The 23,758-nt window shown below is 26.6% G+C and overlaps 1 protein-coding gene across 3 annotated transcripts in view; it reads right to left on the bottom strand.

The window, feature by feature from the left end:
• Window positions 1-3,177: 3,177 nt before the first annotated feature.
• Window positions 3,178-23,758, bottom strand: part of LOC107451520 (membrane-associated guanylate kinase, WW and PDZ domain-containing protein 3) — a 41,846-nt gene continuing 21,265 nt past the window's right edge. For all 3 annotated transcript variants that reach the window (XM_087157641.1, XM_087157640.1, XM_087157639.1), the window contains 10 exons: window positions 22,971-23,174; window positions 21,677-21,761; window positions 19,415-20,442; window positions 17,650-17,842; window positions 15,732-15,854; window positions 13,271-13,426; window positions 11,733-11,767; window positions 10,852-11,022; window positions 6,616-6,754; window positions 3,178-5,090 (listed from right to left, as the gene is read on the bottom strand). In XM_087157641.1, coding sequence (XP_087013767.1) covers window positions 5,086-5,090; window positions 6,616-6,754; window positions 10,852-11,022; window positions 11,733-11,767; window positions 13,271-13,426; window positions 15,732-15,854; window positions 17,650-17,842; window positions 19,415-20,442; window positions 21,677-21,761; window positions 22,971-23,174 — 2,139 coding nt within the window. In that variant the 3' untranslated portion in view covers window positions 3,178-5,085. The remainder of the gene's footprint in view (window positions 5,091-6,615; window positions 6,755-10,851; window positions 11,023-11,732; window positions 11,768-13,270; window positions 13,427-15,731; window positions 15,855-17,649; window positions 17,843-19,414; window positions 20,443-21,676; window positions 21,762-22,970; window positions 23,175-23,758) is intronic.

Consider the following 23,758-nt stretch of genomic DNA (forward strand, 5'->3'; position numbering starts at 1 on the left):
AAGTGGTCACCCACCCGCACACTGACAGTAGCCAGTGATGCTTGACTTCGGTGATCTGTTGGGAACCGTGTCTTAACGATCAGTCCACTGCGGGATATACTGACGTGCACATTAGTATTTATGAAGCTAATTAGTACTTAATTTTCAGGGCTCTAACAAAACTTCTACTAATATATTTGTTCATTAATTTTTATGCTATTATTAATCTAATTCTTTCATTCAATTCGTCAAAATTATATTTAAAAAAAATAAGTATTTTCGTAGTCGAAAAGATCATATTGTCGGTAGCATCGACTTTCATAAATAATTAACATTTATATACATTTATGAAACACTATTTCGCAAGTCTTCCTCGCATATTCACGTATTACGCATCGCAAATTAACTCATATTTTCGTAATGTTAAAAGTCATTTTTTGAGCATCTTGTAGCCTTAAAGAACTCTTAATAAAATTAACTTATAAGAAACCTTACATTTTACATACATCATAATCAAAACCATCAAAGAATAACATTTAATTTCAAACTAACCTCAACTTTTTTATATTTTGGTTTAGAAAACATTTCATAACCTTATGTTTTAAATTCTTTTCTGATTACGCACTTCTTTTTAATGCTAGGAAATACCTCCCCTTGCCTGTTCCACTCGCCAACGCCCGTAATTGCTTCTCATTTACCATTATTTTGTTCTTAAATGTCAAAATTTCCTTAAAACGTTTTGCTTTCAAAATAAACATACAGCTTTATTTAAGAACACTTTAATAATCTTCAAGAAACGTAAAATCCCAAGAATAAAAATGGCGCATGAAGAAACGCTGATCCTCGCGCAAATCCGAGAATTCTGATTCAATTTGCTCTTCGTCATTCAACATCACGAAACGAACATCGTCTTCATAGCTAAACGTAATCAACATCTTCGCAGCTACATGTAATCAAAATTGTCTTCGTCAGCGCAGTGAGAGCGGAAGCATGGAAAGCATCTTCGCATGTTAAATCGTTAAACCGCAAGCGTCGTCTTATATCGGCGGTTTAAATCAGATTCCCGTTACATCGCCTAAAATGAAAGTCACTATATCGGCCTGCCGATATATGAGCAGAATCAATATTTCGCGATACATCGATTTATCGCCAGGTCCTAATTACTTCTGGAGTGTACTATTATCTTTAAACTTAGAATAATATAGTGCACATATTATCCAAGTTTTGTTAATTTCTGACAGTATAACTAACTTAAAGAGAATGAGAGATCAAATAACTAATAATAAAACATACCTTTTAATTTTTTTGATTAAAATTTTTTTTTCTTATATAATGTGACTCAATGTTTATCTTTAAACATATTAATTGAAAAATACGACAGGTGAAATGGATAAAAACTATTACAACTTAACAACACAATCTATACCAAATCCTACATAACAATTCCAACAGAAGGAACCACTAAAAGCGTTCACTACATTCAACTGTTCACTATATCTTGTACTAATGCCTTTAAAGCTCAGAATGATAATAAAATTTGCATATTTCCCTCATTTTGTTAAAAATTTCTAATGCAACAAACTTAATGAGAATGCAAGATCACATAACCAACAAACAAAATATACAAATAAAATTATTGCAATTCATTGTCTGTAATTTTTTTCCCACTCATATAATGCGACTCACTGTTTAATTATTGCAAAATATAACAGGTGAAATGGATGAAAACTATCGCTATTTAACTACACAAACAACACTAAATCCTATAAAAATTCCATATAACAATTCTAATGGATGGGGCCACTAAAAATATTCACTGCAACCATGTATTCACTATATTCTGGGTTCATTATAGCAGAGTTAGACTGTACTAATGTCATTAAAATTTAGAATGATAATAGAGTGTGTATATTACCCTCAATTTGTAAAGAATTTCTAGTGCAACAAACTTAATGAGAATACAAGATCAGATAACCATCAAACAAAATATAAAATAAAACAATTGCAATTTATTGCTTGAAATTTTTTTATTAAAATCTTTTTTTTCTCTCATACAATGTGACTCAATGTTCATCTTTAAAAACATTAATTACAAAATATGACAAGTGAAATGGATAAAAACTATCGCTATTTAACTATACAAACAACACCAAATCCTATAGAAATTCCATATAACAATTAAAAATATATAACTATGATTTTAAACACTTACAAACATTCTTATAAGGCTCAGCTACATTAAAACAATAGAGCCAAATATAAATGTATACATATAAAAGTGGTGGTTTTCAATATAAATTTTGTAACAAATATGTAAATGTATAAATAGAGATTCATGAATACAATAATAAAATAACTCAACAATTTTAAATAATATACAACAAAAAAAAAGCAAGACAATTGTATTTTAACCAACTGCTTTGGCAACGGCCATCACACAAATTCCCAATGAAATGGTATATAAAATTAGATATGAGCAATATGCAATAATACTATTAAAATATCAATTGTATATTATTTACAACCATGAAAATAATAAATATTAAGTACTTATTATAGCTAGAAATAAAAAAAATCAAAATTATTATTAAATTAATAGATTAGTTTTTATTAATTTAAGCTCAATGCTTTAAGCTTATGCATTTTATAGCATATAGATAGATATTCTATAAATATATACAATCAAACCTCGATATCACAAAAAAATTGTTATACAACATCAAAAATGACAGTACAGTGTTATTATTTAGAATGAGTTGTAAAAAAATAATTGATTAATACATAAATTTCTGATAGTACGAAATTTTTAGTGTCTCTTTTGAAGTTTTTGAGGCCAAAATAGCCTGGCTTGTGTGAATGTGTTCTCCCTGTAAAACGGGATGTGACGTATGTATGTTGTCTCTGGATAATCCTTAGAGATGTTTCCCAGATTATCGCCAATAGCCCATTGAGCAGCTCCAGTGTGACGTAAATAAAAGTACAATACTGCTCCCTTTAAGTATGTAATATTGAGGTTTGACTGTTTACATATAGTTAAAGTCTTTCTCACTTCGTTATAATCCAATGAAAATAGTGGAAATTTTTTTTTTTTAAAGGAAATACTGTACAAATTGTTTTTATCGATTGATAACTGTACTTCTCATAGAAAAATTTAAATTTAACAGTTGTTATTCGGAATATAATTATTAAATTTATGGGTTTATTTCCCGATTTTAAAAGAAAAAGAAATTAGTAGAAAACTTCAGTGATAAATTGGATAAAAATGATGAAAAAAATGGAATGTCATTTAGATGTTTAGCCCTGAAATTTTTTATTGTCAGGTCAAGTAATTTGACTGCCTTTGTCAGCAACATAAGATTAAAAACGTTTTTCAATTTGAAAGATATTACAGACTAATGATAGAATGAAGAAAAATTGTAATTTAAATTTTTTTTAAAAAAATGAATAAATTTAGTTATAACTTGCAAAGATAGACAATACTTGCAACTTTTCTTCCTAAAAGAGCATTCAAATTGAAATTAATTCGAACAATGAAAAACAGAACCATGTTTTTAAATTGGTCATAAAAAAATGCATAAATAAATGTGAATTAAAATGCCATCCAAATAAAAGACTTGTTTTTAGAAAACAAAACAATGATAATAACAGTAATGGGAGGAGGGACAAAGTATAAATTGAAATAATAGAAAGACAAAAAACCCCATTGATACACCTCAGTGATATAAACTACAAATTACTAATTGCATGACATCGCTTCCTTTTACCTGTGTGAAACAATTTCAAAAATGAATGACTGAACATTATTAACTATTGAAAAATCTAATTCCCAGCAATATGTAAAGTATTACTGGGAATATAAATTCACAGATGCTATATTACAAAATATACCAATTTTAAGATTCATTAAATTAATTATGATTTTCTGATCATGAATTGTCATTACTCTTACCGTAAATTTCGCTAAAATATTATAGTTTATTGATGGTAATGCATTACAAGTGTTACAAAAGGACTTGATTAAAATTAGCATATGTAAATTATAGTTTTATTTTTGAATCTTTTGAAAGTTATAATAACTCAAATGCAATATTATTGTTCCAATTTATTTCTAAGTTTGAAAATGTTTATTCAAGACACAAGTTGAGTTGCTCGCATTTGGGTAATAAAAGTTTAAAACTCATTCTAATTTTATTAAAGGGAAAAAAAATTTTCAAAATTTCAGTTCAACACTTTGTGAACATAATGCTGTATGTTGTATCCAACCTTTTAAGAAAAACTTATTATTTTAATTACATTAGGAGATATTTATATTATATCAATTGATTAAATATATATATTTATGCTTTCAAAATATTAATTTTTCTCCCTTATAGCCATCTCTAAGTAAAAGTTGTTCATCCCAAATTAAAGTATTATTAAATATGTTTTAGTTTGATTTTAATTTTTAACATTGGCAACTATTTCACTTTTTCCATTTTTAACATTGGCAATTATTTTAGAGCAATTTCAGTCGAATTTACTAATTATTATTAGCTCTGAAACTATATAAATATGTATAAAAAAGAAATGCAATATTATCAATTTAAAAATTCTCATAATACTCATAACAAAATCAATAAAAGAATAAACACAGTAAACAGCGGAATGTAAAATGTCACACTGGTTGAGCTTAGACAAAACTATAAAATAAATAAAATGATAATAAATAAGGAAATAACATAAAAATTGAAGTTAATAAGAATAAATTAAAAAGTTAATTACATTTACATAATAATTTAATTTAAAAGAATGAGATGATTTTTTTAACAAAACACTGTGACAAAAAACTGTGTTTAAATATGAAAGATTCCTTGGTTAATTTAATAATGGTTACAATAGCCATTGAACACTAAGTATTAGTAACATTATTCCTACAACATTACATAAAAATATGCATGCTTAATATTGTATATATTTTTAAAATTACAAAAATAGTCTCTACTTCAGGACGTTCTAACATTTCAATAAAGAAAACAGTTAAAATGGAATGACTGCAAATTTAAGTTCAAAAATATGTCAAATTATCACAATAATTTTCACCACAAACTATGAGGCAAGCACTGTAAATTAATCTGAAATTAAAATAAAATTATTTTAATTTGATATATATATATATACTAAAATAATGAAGTAAAAAAAAAAAAAGAAATATTACCAGCAATGGATAATAATGGATATTCTACTGAAAACTTATTTTATTCTTATAATTCTTAATATAAGAAATTGAAGTGCGAAAATTATAATATTTCTTTTATATATTTTGGATTTTTTTAATAAAATGCAAGAAAAAATTAACAGTATGGTACTCTCATGGGAGATATGATGAAAATTGATACTATATGCTCCTTAAGTTTCAAAATTTAAAAATTTTGTTGAATGTAGCTAATGTTGTATTAGATATTTTTTATTTATAAAAAAATTAAAAATATTACTTAAGGACACAAGTATTTTTAAAAATTATAAAAAAAATTAATTAGATTTTGTTTTGAAGAAGAGTAAACATTGAAGCAAAAATGAATATAAAAAAAAAATCAAATGACTAAAAAATCAAATAATGGTAAAAAGTAATTTTTCATGTAGAATTAATTATCTTTGAATAAACAAATTTTACAATTGTGCACAATTATTTTTTGTTCTTCTTCAATAATTACAGAAAAGTAGAAGTAAAATCTACATTAAGGGATCTAAACTTTCTAATAGTTTTCCCGTTTCAACTATTAGAAGCATATTTTCCAGATTGTGGCTAACCCATTCTATATTTAGATGGTCAAGAATTTAAATCTGTTAGAAAAAATGTCTTTAAACAGAACGAAAGTACATTTTTGCAACAGATTTCGTAACTTAAAATATCACCTGCACAATATAATTAGCATATTTTAGGCAAGTCCTCCAAAACATTAAGATTACATTTTAATACATAACAAATCCATTCATAGATCTTAAGTTATTCAGATACTCCGCTTTTTATTTTTGGCACAAAATACTTTGCTGCATAGAGATGTTCGTTGCATTTGTGTAAAAACACTTTTTATTTAGGAATCAAACTAAAAAAAATTTTTTTTTTAAATTAACTTAGTAAAAAACCAAAATATTATCTCGCACCTAAAAATATATTATACGGAAGGATACTTTTTCAGAGGAATTTAAACAATTAAGACCAGTTTAAATTTAAAATGAAATTAAAATAGAAATGCTTTGAGACGTTAAAATTTTTAAGAGAGTAAAAACATCATGATAACAGTTGTAAAATAAGATTATAATTGCTACAGAAACAAAAATTGACAATAAACAATATTTCAAAGTTTTTCTTAATTTAAATTTCTAATTACAATGTTTCAAATTGTTTTATTTCTGTAATTATTTTAAGTAGGGTTTACATTAAAAATATACTGAAACAAAGAAATGTATTAAGATTCAAAACAAACTTGAAAGAGTAACAATGCCTTTACTGAAAAATTAATAACATTGTAAAAGCTAGATTTAAGGTGGTACAAATATGGAAAAGAATAAAAATAAATAAAAATAAGTAGATAAAAATTGATAAAACTTAAATATTTTTTTAAAAAAGTAAATAAGAATTTAATTAGAATTACATACCTAATGGTCCACGAGGTAAAATACTTCTTTTAGTTAGAAGTTTAACTGTACTTCCTCCTTTTCTAATTAATTCAATTGCTTCAGCATGTGTCATGTTTTTAGTACTAATATCATTTATTTCAATAATTTGGTCACCAACCTGCGAAAAGTCATAGAAATTATTAAACATTTTTTAAAAATGGCGAAAAACGAATATAAAAACATTAAAAATTAATAAACAAATAATTGACTAAATAAATTTCTAGAACTTAAATATTTCACATACACTCCAACTATTTTGGAATTTCCATGGATTCAGAAAATAATTTTCCTAGTAGTAGAAGGTAAACAATGAATTAATATTTTAATAAATTAGAATCAAAGTTTTGTTAACCAGACCATATAAATAATTTAAACAGATACAGAATAATAGATAAAATGGTATTTTGTTCAGTTTTAATAGAAATTTTTATAAGAATCAATTAGTTTTGAAAATTTCTACTTTTACTCACCCCTGTAAAAAAAAAATTGGTGGATGTGTATTTCAGGAAGTACATTTAAATTAAAAAATATATACTATTTAATATTTCTTTAAAAAAAACTAGCAAAAATTTCCTGAGCTATGCCTCCTGATATTGGAAGATAAGACTATTTTAAACGTGAAGAGGGTATTAGTGATGGACTATTGGTAAGTTTGTTTCAAAGAAAGTTTTAAATATGAAAACTTGCATGCATTTCTTATATAGGGTCAAGTTGGGTTTAAAAATCAAATTATTCATTTTTTAAAGAAGGCTCTAAAACCAAACCATTAAATTGATTTTACCAAAAATTTGGATGTATTTTATGCATATTGGATTCATATAGATTAATTATGAAGCTTAATGTATCTATTTTATTCAATTTAGCTATTTATAATAGTTTAGTTATTTATTTTCAGTCATTTTTGCTTTCCACAAAAAATCTGCTATATGAAGGCAGAAACTCACATAATTTTTTTTTTATTTATTTAAATATGCTCACTAAGTTGTACCATTATGCTTTTTCAATATTTTTTATTAATTATATAATATACCTGTTATATTGCTATTCCACTCACTCATTCTTTTCTTAAAAAAAATAAAATATAAAAGAAATTTTGTTTGCAGTGTTAAAATTACTATAGATATAATCAAATAAGTAAATTATTTCCTAGCTATTTCATTATAAAATACACAGCAATGGATACTTAATAAAACTAACACAGTAATATATATATATATATATATATATATATATATATATATATATATATATATATATATATATATATATCATGCAACACTTAGCTAAGCTTAACTATATACTCACTTTACCCCAACTCAGAAAACAATTCATAGTAAATAGAATTTTGAAATTTATTAAATTTTTTTTTACAGATCTGTTGTTTAGATATCCCTTTACCAGTTTGAACTAAAATTAATTAAACTTTTTATCAGTTTCTGAAACTAAAATAAAAATGCTAGCCTCCATCCCAGAAAATGTCCTTAAAAGTAATAAACAATTTTAATAATAATAAAAATAATTAACAATTTTAAAGTAGAAAATAGATATTTTTTAAAATATTCTCACTTTACCCCACCTGACTCTATACTATTAATTAAAGTCTAAGTGTAGCCATAAATTACCTGCTGATTCTATGGTTTTAAATACAGTCCTATCTATGAAAATTATTCATTAAGAACTACGACGATAATGATGCCTACATGTAAAACTAACCCTTTAAAACATAGCATTGAAATCTTATACCTGTAAGATTTTTTCTCATAGACTCTGATTTAGATTTGAAAAACATCACGGGTGGGGAAAAATAGTACAGCTAAAACATTGGCAATTCTGTTGAATTCTTGAAATATTTCAAATTATTTTTCAAGCAAAAATTTTTTTTCAATATTCGACAATCATAGAACTTTCTATTTTTTCTGTTGAGAAATATACATTAAATTATAGATATCTGTTTCAAGAACTAAAAGGTAAATGAAAATCCATGACTAGGAAAATCTATGAAAGTATGTTTTATCTTTCACAGGACCATACTTAATGTAAAAGCAATTTAATAATATAAGAAGTATTTTTTTGCAACTTTTAAATGTTTATATTAAAAGTTAGTCTATGTTAAAATCCAATTATGTTCCTAAAGGCTTGTTTTTTATTTTTATTTCCCTTTCCTTTATATGTTTAAGCAAAGATAAATAAAAAAAGAAGAAAAAGATAGAAATAAAAATAAATAAACAAATACAGTGAAACTTCTCCTAAAGGCCACCTCTACTTAAGGGCCACCTCTATTAAGGGCCAATATTTTGAGGAACGAAAATTTTCCCCATAGACATAATGTTAATTTTCCTCCCATTAGAGGGCCACATTTTCCTGACTACCTCCAATAAAGGCCATTTTTTTTTAAAAAATTTTTCTCAAGAAAGCCATTTTTTTACATTTTTCTTCTCGCAAAGGCCATAAATCTAAACAGGTCTGTCCAATTCTTTAACTAAAAGTTTTGTAATAGAAACAATATTGTTTTTAAAACTTTATGTGGTGAATCAGCTAATGTTGATAAAGATTTGTGTCAAGACTGGAAATCAAGGCTTCCAATCATTCTAGCAGGCTATGAAGATCGTGATGTTTATAACTTAGATGAGACAGGACGTTTTTTTCCTTGCCTTACCTACCAAAAGTTTAGATGAGAAAGCAGAAGTGGCCAAAGGAGGAAAACAAGCTAAACAGAGGCTCACTGTGTGTTTTTGTGCTAATGCTGCTTTTGAAAAGGAAAGCCCATCGTCATTTGGCACTCCAAGAAACCTCGTTGTTTTAAAGGTAAAGATTTATCACAAATGGGAGTAAAATATCATTATAATAAGAAGGCATAGATGACCATGGAAATATTTAAAGATTGGTTGATTAGTTTTGACAATAAAATTACAAATCAAGGCAGAAAAGTGGTTCTTTTTTTGGATAATGCACCATGTCACTCATTTTACGAAAACTTGAAAAGTGTAAAGCTTCAATTCTTGCCTCCAAATACTACGTCTGAAATCCACGGAGTTATACGCTGCTTTAAATTAGAATACCGACATTTTGTTTTGCGAAGACTCCTTTCTCTTATAGATTGCGATAAAAATTCATCACAAATCATTCAATCTATAACAGTATTATATGCCATTCGGTGGATTAGACACGCCTGGGAAAATGTAAAAGGACAGACAATTGCAAATTGCTTTAAAAAATGCGAGCTAAGCAATACAGCTTTAGAGGCCACTATCAATGCAGCTGATTTAGAAAATGAAGTCAAAAGCTGCTGCAATTCAATATGACCCAAATTCAGATAAATATGAAAATGGGCTAGAATGTTACGATGATTTATCGGAAGATTGGGAGAAAAGATTTATAGATGATTCAGATACAGGTAAAACATTAATATTTATTGTTTTAAGTTTTGAAAAAATACAATACATATTTTTTTAAACTTATTTGTTCAATTTTTTCAGGAGTTCAGTCTGCTTCAGATAATGAGAATGAGTCCCCCGTGCCATATTTATCAAACCAAGAAACGCTAATAGAAGTAAATAAACAGATATCCCAATCCAAGGCATTAATAAATTATGCGAATTTAACTAATTTGTTTTATAGAGTTAAGGAATCATTAGAAACTAAAATTGTTTGTGAAAAAATTGTAAAAAGTAAACAAACTTCAATTGAAAATTTTTTTAAACCTGTATAAAAACTTAAAATGTTAATAAACAGTTTTTTTCTACATAAATTTTGATTTCCTCATTTTATTTTTTGGTCACCCCCATTTAAGGGCCAATTTTCAATGGAACGACAGGTGGCCCTTACCGAGAGGTTTCACTGTATAAATAAAAAAGCTAAACACGTGTTGACCTTGATTACACGATTTTTCAAAACAGGGTCACAGCAGCTACTAACTGTAACTACTAATGCAATTCAACATATGAAAGCTCTCACAAAACAATTTAATGAAAAATAGAAATAACAGATCGGATGTCTTATTAAATTTTAGAAAAAAAAAATATACTTGCAAAAGTTGTTTTTATTATATCTTCTAATACAAAACAGTTAATTAAAAAGTAAGAACTAGATACCGATAAAATATGGCAAGATCTGTTGCTTTTGAATAAAAATTTAAAAACAATGCTGTTCATAGAACTTAATCATGTTGAACTTATCTTTAAAAAAAAATAACAAACTGAAACAATGAATACTAACCATTAATTTGCCATCCATCTGAGCTGGGCCATTATCTGCTATCCTCAAAACAAACAATGGCATATTTTGAAATTCTTTACCACCCCGGATACTAAATCCAAAACCTTTAGTACCACGATTCAAATTAACAGTTTGATAAAATTCTTCTTGATCGATTGAATTTTCTTCTTCCTAAAATATAAGCATACTGATTATAAGCATATGCTAAAGATTTTAGGAATAGTGATGTAAAAAAAAAATAAAAATTATAAATAAATGAACTTTAACAGAAAAAAATATATATATAACCACACAAACTGTATAAATAATCAAAGCATTTTTAGCATAAAAACATTTATAGGTGGATTTAATGTCTATAGTAGTGTAGGAATATTAAAAGTATAAAATGGAATTAAGACAGCGATGAATTAAACTTAGATATAGTAAAGGTGCATTTCAAATTAGCACACAAAAGTAAAAGAAATATTAAGCCTTAAATATTTGATTATTTTTGATATTTTGGATATTTTTTGAAAATTATTTCAAAATAAATTAGTTTTCATTTTTAAAAAATTAAAAACAGGATAATGAAATTTTCCTGCAATTTCAACAGACAAAGAAAATTTGATTTTTATTCTAAGTTTGTATAAATTTTTTTTAAATTAATTCCTAACTAAAAAATTTCTAAAAGCAAAATTTTATGAGCATTAATGGGAATAACTATTGTCATAAACATTTAATCCTTGAATTAAAAAATCACGAATAGTGCAATTTTACAACAACATACATTTTGCAAGAGTAGAAAATATTTTTCAGAGAAATTATTTAATCTTAAATTTTCAATCCAAATTTTATTAAATCCATTTAAACAATAAGCTTAAAAGGAGGATCAAAGTACAAACCTTTTGAGACCATGATGCTATGCTGGATTCTTCATCTGAAAAAAATAAAATATATCTATATCAAATGGCACTACAATACCAAGATAAATAAGCTAAAACTGAATCATTTTTCCATTAAATTTCTTTTTAAAAAAAAATTACTGTAATGAGGATGAAAATCACGCGCATACAGTATAATTTTTAATGTGAATATATATTAATGTATTTTCTCTGAATACTTCAAATAATACACAGTTAATAAAGTAATATATATTAATGTATTTTCCATTACTAGATAAATTAACGGTTAAGTAGAGTAATATATATTAATGTATATTTTTATGACTAGGAGGTGATTTTTCATGTGATTTCAGCTCAGAATGTTGTCACTGAAAAATATTAAGACAGATTGTCGTCACAGAAAAACATTAAATCAGAGGACGGTCACTGAAGAATATAAATGGCAGATTTATAATATTTCAAATAGGGACCCAGTTTTAGTAAAAACAGATTCAGAAATTGTTAAGGACCCATAGTTAAGGCCCGCCATAAGGAATGAATAAATATATAAATCCCATGTTTAGAAAACACAATCCAGGGGTGATTGTGAGCCCAAGTCAAAATTCCGGAAAATTTCCTGAATTTGAAGAAAAAAGAAAAAAAAACAGTTTAAATTGAAAAATTAGAAAAAAAATTAAACAAGGTTTTTTTTTCCTTTTTCTCAATATTTCTTAGTTTACTAAAAATATATTTAAAATTTTACACATACCTATACCATTTACACATACCTATGATGACCTGGAGAAGTTATTAAAATCTACAAATATGTATTTTTTTTGAGTTTATGATTATAACAACTATTTAGTGATAAAAAATGAATATTAATCATGAATATAAGCTTATAAAGTATCTCTGTGGCTCTCCCTTACAAACAAATTAAATAAACTGTGTTTTTAAGTTCTACCTTTAAAAATTTGATTTCCGGAAACTTAAGTGATCAAGGATTTTTTGAAACATCTGGACTTTCGATCTCCGGAAACTTCCGGATCACTGTTAGCGAAAAATCCGGAAATCAGGATTTTTTCCGGAGCACAATCAGCCCTGACAATCACTAAAATTTTATAAGGTTTAGCGAAAAGGCAAACATCAAGAATATCAGTGCTAACATTTAAATTTTCTAAAAGAAGCATTTTAAAACATAGGCATAGTAAATAATTGCCAAGAGGGAAAAACAAAAAACAATATAGAAGTTTTTAACTCATGGTTTTTGATAGGGTCAAAGAAGCTTCTTGGAAATTACATTTTAAATAGTTTTACATAATTATTCATGAAGTTTAAAAATCTTTATTAAAAGTTAAGTTATATAAAAACATTATTAAGCTGTTTAATTTTTGATGCTTCCCTAAAAATACTGAAACTTTGTCTAACAAACATTTAAAATAAGAGAATGAACTTGTCATTAAAAAAAAAAAATTAACAACTTTGAAACAAGAAGGAAATAGCAATTAACTATTCTCAATACATTTAAATGTCTTATACACATAAAATCAAATATGTACCTATTGTTAAAGTCACAGAATAACCACAATCTTTAATTAAGTTAACAATGTCCCCATGAGGCATATTTATAATACTGATGCCATTCACAGCTAAAATTGTGTCTCCAACATGCAACTGACCACATCTCTCAGCAGGACTACCTTCAATTATCCTCCCTGCAATTAAAATAAATTAAAAATTATGTATTTATATATTTAAAATTCCGCAAATTATGTTTAAAAATTTAGAAAAAGTACTAAGATTAATTAAACAGTAAATTTATTGTTCTTAAGCTACAAGGTTTTTAAGATACCGGATGAAATGCATAAAGCTTTTCATGGTGCTTAGAATTTAGAAACTAATTTGAGGCACAAGTTGCAAAAATCCACAAATTTACAGAATTATATTTTTAGAAATTTATGTTATCGATTCTCATTCCTAAATAATTCCCAAAACATAGTCACATATCATATTAAATTGAGTCATCAATTATGTTAAAGCTCAATTTGCTACAATTTATTATGCGCAAGTGCTTAAAGTGATTTTTTATATGTTTGTAAATACTAAAAGTATGTCATAAACATTTACTACCTTTCCAGCTAATTTATATAGTATATTAATAACTATTTAATATTGTATACAGAATATAGCTACAATGTTTATTTATTTATATTCAAATATCCAATGCAATGTGAAAACGAAAATACTTTTTATGTTTACAAAATTACGAGCTCTAAGACTAGGATAACAAAGGTTACAACTTTTAGAATTAGAACAGTAAAATTTAGTATTTTCATAAGATAATTCATGAATTTATAAGTTTTAATTTTTGTGGGAGAGAATTTCTAAGGAAAAAAAATCAGAACATATCAAAATTAAATATCAAATGCAAACATATCAAATGCTAAAATAAAAAATAAATAAATAAAAAAACAGTCATAATAAAAAAAAAATTTAATTAAAGAAGTAAAATCAGTTTATTTTTTTAAATACTTGTGACTTTATATTTAGTTGAATTAATAATTCTCAATTTGCAAAATGTTTGAACAAGGTATCTCAAAACAATGCAAGATACCTTCAAATTGAAAAAAAAAAAAAAAAAAGTACGTAATATTACATAAAAATAACAATAAATAAAATTACTTTAAGCCAGAGTTTGAATTGTTTAGGGATGCGTACAATACTAAATTCAGGGTATCTGCTACATTTCAGATTTTCAAATTCATGACTTTTCATGATTCTCCATGACCAATTCCAAGAATTTTTCATGATTTAACGAAGTTACTATTTTACTATTAACGAAGTTACTATTTTACTATTAACGAAGTTACTAAAAAGCAACAATAAATTAAAAAAAAGCATAATATTAATTGAAATGATAGGTGTAACCAAAACTGCTATACTCTGCATATTCATATTTATAGATTTTAAATTTAAAAAACAGAGTAAAGAAAGAGTTGAAGCAATAAAATAGCTGTAAAAATACAAAAGCAAATAAATTTTTTTTCTGTAGAATTATATTCTAAAGATACTTTTCTTGTTCATCAGAAAGGATAGAAATACTCCTGATTTTTCTGTTCTCATTTCAGAATAAAAAAAATTCGTCAATGACTGGTTTGCTTCAACTAGAATTTTAAATTGATAAAAGTAAAAAAATAAATAAAAATTCTTAAATCACAGAAGAGTTTAAAAGATAATTTGCTCTAGAAATGATGTTTTTTCTTTCATTTTTTGAAAGAACACCATAATTTTTAAGGAACATGATAAAATCATTTTATATTCTAATAAAATATGCCTGAGTGTTGATTTTGTTACTAATTCAGTTATTTGAAACAGGATAAAATTTGGGGGGGGGGAGGGATTCTATTTTAAAAATTAAGATTTTTCGGAGACCTAAATCCATGACTTTCCATGATTATTTTTAAAAAATAGTAAAAATCATGACATTTCATGACAAATTTTGTTCAATACTGAAATTCATGACTTTCCGTGATTTTTCATGACTTTCCAGGTGCGCGGATAAACTGTAAATTTTGACAGACATGTTACAATGAAAGTTCAAAAATGTAACAGCCATAAATTAAGAAATGAATTTAGCAAAATTTTTAGGCAAATTATAAACTTAGTTTATTATTATTATCTTACCTCATATATTCTAACCACTGGACTACAGAAGTTATGAGAAGCTAATTTATACATACATGATACCTGTTGTGCAAAATATTAAGTAAAATACATAAAACTCTAACTTCTGAACATCACTCTAGATCCAAGATAGGGCCTGATCACGACTTCATGCAACATATTTGGTTCAATAGCTATGCTATTCAGTAGAAATGATATATTTGATGGTTATCTTCATACAAATTTGCAACAGAATTACTACCGAATTGAAACCAACTTTAATATAGGATCTCTAATAATTGACCTGAAAATAAACACTAAAAATATAATTATTAATGTCTCTATATATAAGTTTACCAATTGTTGAGCCTGACTTGCTTAAGGATGATATGATGACAAACCCAAAGCCTTCACTTGCATTCCTAGCCACAGTTACATCATAGGATGATCCATCAACAGGCTTTGAATTTATTGAATTATCTGCAAAAGAAATTATTTTATAGAGAAGAATCTTAAGTTCCAGAAGATAAAATTATGTAAATATTACAATCTTTATAACAAGTATATAATTATTTAAAGGCAAGAACAACTAAAAAGTTATGAATGCAAGTTTGTCAAAAATTATTTTGCTCAAAAAGAAAAGAAAAAAATTCTTGACAATTGGTTAGTTTGTATCCAACTAACCCCGCATTTTGTAACTTTCAAGAGAGCATTGTTAAGTTTTAAATTGTCAAATTTAAAATTTTATACTAAATGAATTTTTTTAAGTCATCAACTATTTTAAAATATTTTTTAAACACTTTTATAACTTTTCAAAGTAAAGATGGTATTACTAATTAGAAACTACTAGCATTACTTCAGAAACTACATGAATGCATTTTTAAAGTAATAATATATTTTTACACTTTGCTTTACTAAAGTATTAGACAGCTCATTCATCACAAAACAGGGCCTGTATTAAGCATTCGCAACCTCAGCAAATGCAATAAAATTATAAATTTGGCGAATTCTGTTTTGGCAAAACCATTGGGGAATGATTTCTTGCACAGGAGGGAAAATATATTATCTCCTCAACCCTGGCAAAAAAAAAAAAAAAAAAAAAAAAAAAAAAAAAAAAGAGACAAATATTTTTACTACACTAAGCGTAAATGAAACAGATTAAGTGGTATTAAGATGCATATTATCATCCAACTATTTTTTGCAGAAAATGTTTTCTCACGATAATAATAAATACAAAAACATTATGTTATCTAAGGTTTATCCTTACATTACTAGTCTAGTCTAAGAAGTTGTCAAAAATTAAACCCAATCTATTTTTTTTTCCTTCAAAAACAATAAAATATCGATATTTTACATCCTCTCACCCATTAATTGCTCCTTTACTCCACCCCAACTGCAAAATGACTCCATATTTAATTTTTGAATTTGCATTTCATAAAATAATTCTATTCATAATAAATTTTCAGTTTGATTAGAAGTTAGGTGATAAAATCAATTATAAAAAATTGTTAAAATTTGTCTCAGGTCAAGAATTTTAAAATTTGATTAATATTTCTTATAATTGGCTAATTTACTGGCTAATAATTTGAAGTCCTTAGCATGGGCTCTGGTGATATCATATGAAACATACAGTAAATTGAAGTACACATAAGCACACACATACACATGATTACACAATACAAACAAATACTTTTTTTAATAAAAACTGGCTGGCCTGGACTTTTTCAGAAAAGGCAAGCTTTTTGCACCCCAGAATGTTTTTCAGCTACGTTTAGAACGTTAGAAAAGCTAAAGTCTAATATGAACAATATGTTTACTTATCTTATATTTGAAATTTTTTGAAGACTTTTAGCTTAAAACAGAGGTAACCAAATTATTGATCAAGAATAAAAATATTATATTTATGCAACAGATTTTATTGTAGGGCTGTTTGTTAGCAGGACATAAAAAATTTATAGTTTTAATGCTCAAATTTGCCTTAAAAAGTATTAATATTTGAAGATTATTTTAAATTTATAATTTCAAGAGCTCTACTTATCAAAAATAAAATTAAAGCTATTATTAAAGCTGCGTATAAAAAAAAACTGTGTCGAATCCAGTAGGATACCTTAAACAGATTATTACAGAAATTCTCAGAAACAGTAATTTTTATTGTGCAACTCTAAGCCTGCAATTTATGTCTAATATTTCAAAATAATTACAGATTAGTTGTAACAATTGGCACTTCTGCAACACACAAATAAAAGAGTATTAAAGAAATTACATGGAGAAGTACCTGATAAATAAACACGGCGACGAATATTGAGCGAGACATGATCGTTTTCTGCAGAAGAATTCATTAATTGAACAACATGGTGATGAGGAGTGTTAAGCACACACTGTCCATCCACAGCTACTATTTCATCCCCAGATTTTAGAGTTCCATCTAAATCTGCTGCACCTCCTGGTACAATGTGACCGACAGCAACCTATACAAATAATTTCAAACATTTATCAAGATTTTAATTTCGCACTTTCTTTTTCAAATCAGGGATCTGGAGCCAAAAAAAAAATCTTCTCCCAAATATAAGCTAAAGCTCTGGCAATTTTACTATATATTTATGTTCACTTTTGAGTTTCAAATCTTAGTCTGAAATTTTTATTATAAAAATAAAACATTAAAAAAATACATAATCATTGCAGCTCACACAGCAAATTACAAATTTAATTTAATTCAGGGTTAAGTTATTTGTTCATTCTTAAGAAAACAATTTAATGAATCCCCTTTCATATTTGACCGTAAATCATTATGAATGTAAATCATTATAAATGTATTTTAATGATAAGAATAGTCTTTCTACAGCAATATAGCTAATAGACAGTGCGGCTACAATGAAACAGGCCTCTTGAATGTTTGTCTGCAGGATACAATCAAATTGCTCAAAATAGACTACTTTTGAGAGAAAATTTCAATTTATAAAAAAAACCTTTGAAACTGATGTAATTAAAATAATGATAAAATTAAAATGATCTAATTAGAAAACTTATTAATGACACTTACATTAAACAATATTTTAATAACAAAAATAAATTTTAGATAATAGTATGAATGAAAAAAATCAAATTGAACTGCATTAAGATGTCAAGTTTCCATTTCAAAATTTGAGCTGAAAAGTTTGCATTTCAAAATTTGAGCTGAAGTACAAAAGTGATTATGTACTTAGTCTAGCACAATAGCAAAGTAAAATCTTTCAGTTCCCAATATTGGAAATTATAATTTTAAAATTAATTTGCGACAAAATAGCTTTTTATTCTCTTGCTAATGTAAATAATGGCTGAAAGAAGTTTATAAGATTATTAAATACTATTGATAATGATTTTGGCTACTAAAAATAATAATAGCATGCATGAAAATAAAAAAATAGCAATACTTAAATTACAAATACTAAATTTTTTACACACTAAGCACAAAAATTGTGTGTACAACTAAAATATACAGATAAGAAATTATTAAGGACTCTTCAAAAAACTTTATTTTAATAAAATTGCTCTCAATTTCAAAATTTTCAAGAAAATAAAAGTAATTTGAAAGCTTTCATAAGTAGATATTGTGGTTTAAAAAAATCAGTCACCTTTTTAAATCAAATGTTAAAAAATTTACATGATTTTAATAGGCAGTGAGCATAGTATCCAGTCATTTATTTTCAATTAATTGATGGAATAAAAGCAGAAAAGCAAGTAAAAGTCAATTAAATCTGTATACATCAAAAAATTGTGTTTCTAACATTTTGATTAAGGTCATTACAATGCATGTAATAAAATCATAGACAATAACATGCTAAGTGCCTTGCAGCTTTCTAGCCTTATAAAAGAGAAATAGGAAATAATTATTAGTAATACTAAACAGAGTCATATGTTCATGTTAAATCACTATAAATAAATAAATATATAAATAACTCTGATTATTTTAAGATGTATATTTTTTTTACTCACACAGCTAAGCATGCTTTTAGTGCGTCTTATCAAACAAAGATTCAAGTTTAAAAATAAATTATATTTACTTGTGAACCCTCTTCTGTTCCTCCGATTATGCGAAAACCAAACCCACTTTCTTGTCTATAAAGCGTAACAATCATATCTATATAGCTTACACTTCCACTCTTGCATTCATCAATTTTATAAAGGGAGCTTTGATATGCATTTCTAAAGTCATTACTATTGTACGGTATTGGCTGCTCGTGCTCGAAAGATGTACTATGTTTACGATGAATTGAGTCTGATCTAGATGAATTTAAAGGCACTGGCGGTAAATAATGATTAAGGGAATTATTAAGGCTTCGCAAATCACTACTATGAGAATTGTCCTTGCTGGAAGTTCCTAAATTGTCACTAGTATTTTGTATATGATATGTAGGCATAGTCGATGAATAAAATGGCGGGCTATACATCAGATCGTTATTTGTGTACCTTTCTTCATTCAAAGAATACAATGAATTTTTCAGATGGCCCACAGAGCTGTTATTAGACACCAAAGGCAGGAATGCAGAACTATTTACAGAGGATTCGTGCTTATGCATGCTATTCCACGGATCTTGATGACTGAAGAGTCTATGGTTATCAAGTAAAGGATATGTTGTTGAATTTTCTTGGGGATTGCGCAGTGGAAAGGTGGAAGATTGGTGAGCAGTTTCTGGCAATGAATTGGACAGGAAAGTTTTTGAAAAGCTGTCATCGTTTTCTCGAGACTGATTCGAGTCCCTTAGGTTATGGTTGTGCCAATCTCTTCCTCTTCCTTGATCGGAATACCAAGATGGGTTACCGTGCCTTTCGGGACTACATTCCAGTAAGTCTCGATTCGGTTGGTTATAATCGCTTGATCGATGGTTGTAAAATGAATTTGAAAGAGATTCTGTTCCTTGAAAAAGTTTGTTCCCATTATTTTTGAGGTCTGGTGATGTCATGAGCCAATTTCTTGTATCGACCAACGGAGTTTTGGGTCGAGCAATGGTAACTGGTTCTTTGTCTCTGGAACTATATAATTCAGCCGTAGGTGTCTTACTCCGATATGCTGAACCATTTGACTTACCACCTAAATGAAACACAAGATTCACAATTAAAACAATTTATATAAAAATAAATTAAAATGTTATGTACACATAACAGCCACAAAATAAGTGCCTTTTTTCATAAGTTATTCATATTTAACTCATCAAGTTGAAATGTATTCATTCTAATAATAAATGACTACTGTCCCCTAAATCTAAAGAAAACACATAACTTCTGGAGAAAAAAAACATTACAACTAGCTCTCTAGCTTGACATAACTTAAAATCTAGTACTGCGAAATAATTTGGTACTTAAATTATTTATATTATGCTCGTTTTAAAAAAAGATAATACTTGAAAGTGAAACTTTAACCATTGCATGGTTCCCAGTCAATTTTAGATAGAAAAAGATTCTCTGACATTTCCACATATATTGAGAAAATTTGAAAGAAAATGAAGACCATATTTTATCTATAACATGCAATTTTTCATCAAAAAACTTTCAGTTTTTATGTCATATATTAAATTTTGTGAACAAAAAAAAAAAAAAAATATAACTGAATAAGGAGAAAAGCATAGAAGTTTCACTAAAATGTAAAATTTTTGCTACAAATAATTGTAATAGAAGTATTTAACATGTATCTCAATAACTGATCATTGCTACTGACATTTCTGAGACTGATTATTTTCCAGGTATGCTCCAAGAATTTTACAGGTTTTTATAAAAAATTGCAACTTTTCCTGCTCTATAGAATCAAAATAAAATTCCATGACAATTCCAGTTTCTCCTTGACTCGTGGAAGACCTGCACAGTTATAACACACATTTTTATAAATAACATTTTTTTTTTCTCATCATTTTCTAATTTACAGTTTTAAACTAAATAAATAGTTCTGCACGATTTACAAAATTTAAGTATAGGTTCTATTATAATTTATTTTTCATCTTTATAGATACAATCTCTTTTCTAATTTTCCTTGAATAATATAATTTAGGATAGGATGACACAAAAGCCGAAATTGGCTATATTGTCGCTAACAAAAACACTATTGAAAATACATTAAAAGAAGAAAAAATTGACAATATTTACTTTGAAAAAAAATAAATAATAATAACTAGGATGACAGAACACATTAGTTTGTCTAAAGTAAGTAAACCACTTGAGGGGCTAAACAGTTAAAGATAATTTTATTTTGTTTCTTTTATGCTCACCATAAAAACTCTCAATATGTAATTTCAAACAATAACCAAATGTGTGAATTCGAACAGAAAACTTACTCAGACGAGAATATGAATTACTAAATGACTGTGAATGAATCATAGCACCGGGGTTAAACATATTGGGTTCTTCATTGGCACGTGGCTAAAAATAAAATAATAAAGCATTAAATAAAAGTGTAGCATTTTTAGACAAATAAGAACATAGATATTAATGTACAAAAAGTCAATTCACTCCATTACTATGATAAAATATTAAAGCTTAAATTAAAAAATAAGCTAAATGCAGAAAAAAGGCATATTTTTCAAATCAGAATTTTAAGGGGAAAACCGTTTGTACACATAATGACAAAGCATTGGTCGCTCAGCATACTCGAGTTTTTGGAATCCACTATTTTCATTAGTATTATAGTTTGAAGCCATTTCGAGAAATTAGGAATCACTTAGAAGTAAATTAGAATACAAATATATAAACAGAAGTGCCAACATTCTAAACTAGCTATCAGAAATCAGAAGTACAATAATATAAGTGCATAATATGAATAAAATTTTGCAGGAATTTATTAATTATTACATTAAAAAAAATCATTTAGACAAAAGTACTAAATAAAAAATTATGCAACACTAAAACTTTGAACAATATTATGAAAGGATAAAATTAAATTGATTACTTGGAATCAATGTTCTAATTTTTGGTTAGATTTGAACTAGTCTTTATTGTGTTTCTATCGTCCAACATTTGAACTACAAAATTTTCTATTCACAGCATTTCACATAATAGTTATAAGAACAGAAGATTAAGTTTAAAAATAGCTTGTTGGAAGAAGGAAGAAAAGATGAGATTTCTTTGCTTTCTTTTTATTCCTTGTTTCATTTTATTGTTTGAGGAGTAGAAAAATATAATCATAAATAAATCAGTTTCAGACAACAAAATTTCATAACTCTATGAAGTTATGGGGAAAAATTTTATTTTAAGCAGATTACAGAAACTCTCAAAATCCATACTCAGCCATACTGCTTGACTATCAAATCGCAATAATTAGAGATAAAACATAATAGCTGGCACCGCTGTATAATTAATGTAGCTAAAAATAATTTATCAAAAATACAAAATTAGCAAAAATTATCAATAACCCAATTTTGCAAAATAATAATTTTTAAAGGCAAGTTTTCAGAAAAGCAATTCAGTAATACATTCAAAATTAGAAAACATTTTAGACAATTTTATATATGTATAAAAAAAAATGCATGTTTGAAAATGGTTAAGATGTAATGGAACTGCAATTATATGCAATTGCATCACTCTAAAAAAATATAAACACCAAGCATCATTCTAACAAAATTACAAACTCACTTTAGTTCTTCCTTTACTCCTTGAAGAAGAAACAAATCCTCCTCTTTGCACAATGATTTCTGCAGATTCGTTTCCGGGACATTCTTTTAAAATTTGGACAACATCTGCATGAGGTAGTACTCTTACATCTCGACCATTTATTGCACATAAAAGATCATTCTCTTGTAGCTGTTTACATCGAGGCCTATCCAGAATTTTCTTCACCTTCAAACAAAACAATAGATTAAGTCTGTAATTTATAAGCCATTCCCAAAACAAAAAATGAATTTTATTAACTACAAATACAAACCAAACATTAATAAAACTACTGCAGTCACTAATTTTTTTTTCAAAGTTCATAGTGTTGCGCACTACTTTTAGAAAAAAATAGTGTTTTGCAAATACTTTTGAGAATCAGATTGAAGCAAATCTTACGGGAGTCCATCAACGGGCACAATGAGAGTGTCACTCATGTACTTTACTTAGTTTTTTTTTTATTATTATTCCTTTTAAAGGAAGGAATAAAAAGTTGAGAGAAAAAAGAATTCATACAAAACAAATTATTAATTTGAACCATTTCCTTTACAATTTTTTTTTTCAGTATTCAACCTTTTTTTTAAAAAAAAAAAATAGCAGTGTAAATTGGATTCTTAACTTTATTTGACATTTAAAAAGAATTTTTTTTTACTTGACATTTAAAAAGAATCACGCATTATCCAAATGAAATTGTTTAAAAAAATCATTTAGGTTAATACACAATTTTGAATGTATTGTGTTCCACATTAAATTTCATTAAAAAAATTTTAAAG

This window comes from Parasteatoda tepidariorum, chromosome 2 (assembly GCF_982258835.1).
Source record: "Parasteatoda tepidariorum strain Cologne lab strain chromosome 2, Ptep-v5.0, whole genome shotgun sequence".
Classification (NCBI taxonomy): Eukaryota; Metazoa; Arthropoda; class Arachnida; order Araneae; family Theridiidae; genus Parasteatoda; species Parasteatoda tepidariorum.